General features: G+C 37.4%; 1 protein-coding gene across 3 annotated transcripts in view; it reads left to right on the forward strand.

Moving 5' to 3' along the window:
• Cav1 (caveolin 1) overlaps nt 1-5,942 on the forward strand; it is a 32,468-nt gene extending 26,526 nt beyond the window's left edge. For all 3 annotated transcript variants that reach the window (XM_046422437.2, XM_046422438.2, XM_058572119.1), the window contains exon 3: nt 3,702-5,942. In XM_046422437.2, the coding sequence (XP_046278393.1) occupies nt 3,702-4,043 (342 nt within the window). In that variant the 3' untranslated portion in view covers nt 4,044-5,942. The remainder of the gene's footprint in view (nt 1-3,701) is intronic.
• Nucleotides 5,943-6,468: the final 526 nt, after the last annotated feature.

Consider the following 6,468-nt stretch of genomic DNA (forward strand, 5'->3'; position numbering starts at 1 on the left):
GTGCCTCAGTTTCCATATCTGCCAATTAGAGTGAGAGTCCCTGGCTCAGTGCCCAGGATTGTGAGAATATACTGTGCAGAGCCATAGAAATAGGATCAGCACCACAACTGCAAAACATCCTAGTTACTAGATGTCCTGACTTAAAGTGGAAATATTAGCAAGAGTCATTCTTTTAATAATCAAAAATGTGATGTTTTTAGGAAACCCATCTAGCAGGGTGAAATTTAAACCATGAGGATCATTGTAAGGGCCCTAGGGATACAGAAGCAAAAGGTGGAGACTTGAAATATGCCAAGTCTAAGCTTTGCTGCCTAGCATCTGGGTGATATTGAGCAATTTCTTAACCTCCCTCAGTACCTTCATCTGTAAAAAGGGGAATAATGACAAGTGTCTCAGAGGACTGAGATGAAGATGATTGCAGATGCAAGTTAGTGGTCTTTAGTCAGTTATGGGGTTGAATTCTAAGCCACTGTGTGCTTTGCAACTGAGAATCTCTCTTATTATAATTGTCCATTAAAAAACCTAGGCATCCAGGGCAAGTAATTGTTAACATTGCTACTTACTGGGCATTGTGTATACTGCAATGCACTGTGCCCATATTGAGTAGTTCATGTGCATTCCCTCCTGCACTCTTCACAGAAACCTTTTGGTGTGGAAAAGGAGGTAGAGTGAAACCAAGTTTTCCCTCTATCTTCATTGTGTCTCTTCAGGCTGCTTTGCTTTATTTTTCCAGCTGTACTTTTAATATTGTTTTAAACTACCTCAAATTTTCAAGGCAAAAGCAGCAACTAACTGAATATATTTATATAACATGTTATTTTGGTCTTATTGCTGTCTAGCCCTGGAGACCTGCTCTAAATTCACTTGGATTTTTGAGACAAATGATGCTCACTAACTCTTTCTGGAAAGTACTGAAAATACAGACACCCCAAAGTTTACTAAGTAACTTAAAAAAAAGCATTTGAATTTCCAATATGATCATTGAAAGAAGTATTTATATTTATGTTTGGAAAAATTATTGTCAAGAAATACTTTGTATCCTCATATGTTCATAGATGTCTTCAAAAACTGAATATGTTTATATGACACGGATTATTTGTGTACAAGGTGTAATACTGTCCTCAGAGGTCATGCTAGAAGGACTATTAGTTCCAAAAGGGTTAAATCCAGCAAAGTCTTTTTTTTTTAAATCTGTGTGCCTTTTAATTACTATGAAATACCATGCTCACCTTAGAGAAAACATGAAAAAATGTTTTTGTAAAGTGTGGTATTAACCAAAGCAGTGGTTTATTTTAGACCAGATTTAAGCTTCTTATTTGCCTGTGAAATTCATTAACATTTGAAACCTCACATTTTTTATGAAATGGAAATAATTTATTGTAGACTTCCTATGAGTTATATCAAGAACAGTTGATTCTAATAACCTGTCAGCAAATGTTAGGAATGATTCCTTTCCTTGCAAGAGACTCTCAATGCAGACCTGCTGAGAGTCTGCTTTGTAGAAGAAAGGAATTGCCTCTCTCCAGTAAACCACTTCTTAGCTTTCTTTGGTAGTTTGCTTTATTCTGTAATAAAAGTAATGCTCCTTTTCACTTTGTACACTCAAAATTTCTATACCCATCTCAGGGTATTTGTGAATAACCATTGCTCATCCTGTGACCCCATGTCAAGAAAGATCTTCTAATACATTAATTTTGACTTCATTAAATTCTCTTACAAAATAATTTCATAAAAAATGAAAATGTGAGGGTTTAAAGGAAAATCACAAGTTTATTGTTTAAAACTTTGGGAAGAATGCAGTGTCAGAACAAAACCTCATTACAGACAATTATCAAAGTCACATAGAAATATCATTAAAATGTTGATCCAATTTGCCACGTTTCCTACAACCTTTTAAAAAACACAAGTAAAAAAAAAGTAAAAATAAATAAAAAATCTGATCAAAATGGACAAAGAAATATTAGAATGATAATAAATCTATTTAACTTCATGTACAGAATTATAACCATACCATTTTTGCATATTACACTATTAGGAAATTGGGCAATAGATCAAGAAACAGAATGTTCTAGAAAATAAAGCTTCAAAATTGGTAAGCATCATGTACTTTTTCCAAAAGACATTTTATTGTGTTGAATCAAAGGTGACTCTTTGGCACTGAGCAGCTCCTTAGAGTCATCCAAGTCCTCATTCCCTAATCCTGAGCTTGGCTGGATCTCATTGACTTGTTTGGATTCCAGATTACATTAGATCCCTTCAGATAGCTGCCACCCACAAGTACTTGAGCTGGTGCTGCCCTACATTTCTGTTGATAATTTTGTTTTTAATTCTGCGTTAGTTAATTCTAGTTTAGTTAATACAAATTCTAAAAACTAATTGCATAGGTGATTAGGTCCCACAAGAGGATACTATTGAGAAAGTTTTTATTCTGAGTTCCTCCTTTGCTGTGTGCTTAAGTGGCCTTTGCCCTTCTTCTTTTACAAAATTCCAATAAGCTACCATCTCTGATGGGTTTGAAACCCCAGAAGACATACATGCAGATGATGCATTAGAGAAGAATTTACTGGCTCTAAGTTTCCTGCAACTGCAAACTCATTTCCTTACTTCCTAAAGCCCACCCGAAAGGACATCTATAGGATTCATTAGGGGTGGATCACTGATAATCATATCTTTCATTATCCAAAACTTCACTCTTAATTTATTTAATTCAAAAGTGAACCTCTGGTTATATTTCCCCCGCCCTTTTTTTGACTACCTTCTTTTTCTAATGTACTACTTAACGTCGCCTCTGTCCTCAGATCAGAAGCTCAAAGCTCATGTGAGTCCCACCACCTCTTTGAAGTAACTAAGTCATATGAATTCTTCCCTCAATATCCCTGGAATCCCTTCTTTTCTTTCCTTTATTTATTTGTTTGTTTTTATGGCCATTTTCCAGCTCGACCCTACTGTCCCCAACTCTGGCTGTTGCTTCAGTCTCTCTGCCTTGCACTGACTGAGGCTGTGCTTCCCTGCTCTGTCCGACATCCCCAGTAGACCTCACAGTATGAAGTCCTGCCTCAACCTGTCTTTCCATGCTTGATCACACCATTCTACTCTGACTGTGGTGCTCACTGTCCTCACCCTAGCTATTTCCTGGGATCTCGCTCACAACATTTCCAAGGCCCTTCTTCCTTCCTCTCCAAATCATACCCCACTTCCCAAGCCCTGTTCAAGTCTCACCATCCCATGAGGACTTTTCTGTGCCTCGAAGCTCACAATGATCTCATTTCCTGAAGGAACTCTGCTAATGGTGTTTGAAGAGTCATAAATTAATTCCAAACTAATTAATCATGTTCTTTGTATTTTACTGAGTTCCCAGTGACCTTATCCATGTCACTGGGTTTGAATTTTAAGCAAGATATTTAATCACATCCACTTGGTTGTTCCGAGAGCAGTAGTAGTTTTCAACCTTTGGTATGGTAAAATAATACCTGGGGAACATGTTAAAATGCTGTTAAGCTCCACTATAGCTACAATAAGGTCAAAGTAGACCCCAAATATGTTTTCCCTATGAGTTCTAAGTGATGCTGTTGCTGCTGCTTGCTTTCAAGCGTCTCACAAAGGACTAGAACAGAACTAATAAATGTGTATAAATTCTGAGTAGTGTTTTCCCCCTCTTTTCTTCTGTCGCATGCTCATATTCTTTAACTTCTTTCTTTTAGATCGACTTTGAAGATGTGATTGCAGAACCAGAAGGGACACACAGTTTCGATGGCATCTGGAAAGCCAGCTTCACTACCTTCACTGTGACAAAATACTGGTTTTACCGCTTACTGTCCACCATTTTTGGCATCCCGATGGCACTCATCTGGGGCATTTACTTTGCCATTCTCTCTTTCCTGCACATCTGGGCAGTTGTACCGTGCATTAAGAGTTTCCTGATTGAGATTCAGTGCATCAGCCGTGTTTATTCCATCTACATCCACACCTTCTGTGATCCACTCTTTGAAGCCATTGGCAAAATATTCAGCAATATCCGCATCAACACGCAGAAAGAAATATAAATGACATTTCAAGGATAAAAGTATTCATTATTCCTTTTTTTTTCCTTGTGATTTTCCTGGTGCCAATCCCAAGTTTCAAGTTGCTAGTGCAACAATTTATGAATGATTTATCATGGTTCAGAACAAAGAAATCACTTTCTCAGTTTTCATAACTGTTATTTGTCTCTTCTGAGCTATTTCATCTATTTTTGGTGATCTGAATTTTTTTAAAACCATTCCAGTTTTTTTCTGACCTTTTGATTTGCAAGTGGATCATTGGTTTATTGGCTAACATATGAACATATTGTTGAAAGATAATTTGACAGAAATATGAAGAACTCAGGAGGGGATAAAAGAGAACCAATAACCTCAAGTGCCTATTCTTAAAATATTGATCATTTTATAAGGAGGAAAGAATTCCAGGCTGTGGCCATGAGTGTACAAGTATGTGGGCTGCTTTTAAGCACACTTTCTCCCCATCATGAGGAGTTAATGAATTGCTGCCATTCATCTTAGTAATCCAATTGGATCTAGTGATCCCTATCAAGTTAGAAAGCATAATCTTCTGCATTGACATGACCCCACTCATTCCTTCTTCTTGAAATTTTCTGTGCCTCAGTATTTGTTGTAGAGATAACAAAACCTAAGTGCCTTCCTGTTTGTCACATGGTCCTTTTCAAGTAGGATCTAACTCATCAACTGTCATTAGATCAGCAGCCTCCCTGAAGACCAAAATTAGAAAGAAAACCCATTGCCTAGCTCCCTATACTTGTTTCTGACTCTGAGATGCAGAACCTGGGGAAGCTCCTGTCTGCACTCGATTGTGTAGCATCTTTATCCATGTCAAGTATGGTCAACATTAGCCCTATAAAATGAATGAAAGTGGACGAATGGGGCTGAGCCCTCTCTGGGCTGGCAGGAGTAGACGCCAGCTTTCCCTGCCTCTCATCAGCTGAATGAGGTCAGCATGTCTATTCAGCTTCATTTATTTTCAAGAATAATCACGCTTTCCTGAATCCAAACTAATCCATCACCAGGGTGGTTTAGTGGCTCAACATTGTGTTCCCTTTTCAGCTGATCAGTGGGCCTCTGGGGAAGGGCTGTCAAAATGGAGGCCATTGTGTGAGACTGTCAGTGCGGCTGCAAACATGACCCCTTCTGAGTAAAGCCTTGCAACCATCTGCTACGCTGTGACACTCGGCCCCTCCCCCTGCCAGGAGCCTTGGACCTAATCCAAGCATCATTTTGCTCAGAGAGAAGATGGGGGAGGAGGCAGTAATAAAAGATTGAGGTAATTTTGCTGGAATAAGTTCAAGTTCTTCTGAACTCAAACTGAGGAATTTCACCTGTAAACCTGACTCATACAGAAAGTTGCCTGGTATCTCCAAAAGCTTTTTATTCCTCCTGCTCATATTGCATTTCTGCTGCTGGAAATTTTTTTTTAACCTCCAGTTACGCTTTTATTTTTTATTTTCATACACTTATTGGAACTCTGCTTGATTTTTTTTTTTTTTTGCCTCTTCCAATTTTCTTGACAGTTTTATTACCAATCTGTTACCTACTATGATTGTTTGCATTTAAAACAGACACTGGCGTGGACATAGTTTTTTTTTTTTTTTTCTTTTAAGCAGTGTACATAACTGAAAAAATATACTATACTGCATACTTTTTAAGTATAAAGATATTTTTATCTTTATTTGAGGAAAATCATTTGGGAAACGGCTTTATGATTCAGTTTGTATACTGTATATCCCAAGACATGTCTGTTCTGTATAGAGGCTTAGTCCCTCATGCAAATTAATTGCTGGTCTGAAAAATTGCTGAAATTTTATATGCTTACTGATATATTTTACACTTTTTTATCCTGCATGTCCTATAAAAGTTACAAATCTGCACAAATAAAAACATTTAACAGTTAAACCATCAACTTTATTTTTTCCTCAAAACAGGGTTTTGTGTGTCAGTGTGTTTGTGTCTGTATGTTTGTATGTAGTGAGCATGTGTGTTGTGCATGTGCACATGCTTGTACTGTATTGGAGGGGGGCAAGTAATGGTCTTCTACTTTTCAATTATTACCAATCATTTAGTTGGGATCTTTTTGCTAAGGTCATTGCCATTCATGAGTTACTTCAGATAAAATTGTAATTAATAGCAAAGACTTTTTTAGCAGTTGGCTTAATGTTTTATTATCTATTATCTAATATGAGCCCTCAACAACCTTGTGTGTTGGATATTAACACAGTCATTTGGTTAAGGACACAATTTGCATTTAGGAGGCAATGCCTTGAATTTTGCCAGGGCTTAACTGGGATTTATCAAAAGGTAATCATTTATTTTGATCCTTGGCTAAGTTTATATTCAGGACTTCTGTTATTAGTCAAAGTTCTCCAGAAAAACAAAACCCATAGGACTTAGAAACAACCGAGATAAAAATAGGGAGCAAGAG

The sequence above is a fragment of the Marmota monax genome, unplaced genomic scaffold, assembly GCF_021218885.2.
Source record: "Marmota monax isolate L192 unplaced genomic scaffold, Marmota_monax_Labrador192_F-V1.1 WCK01_AAM20220418_F8-fsc00027, whole genome shotgun sequence".
NCBI lineage: Eukaryota > Metazoa > Chordata > Mammalia > Rodentia > Sciuridae > Marmota > Marmota monax.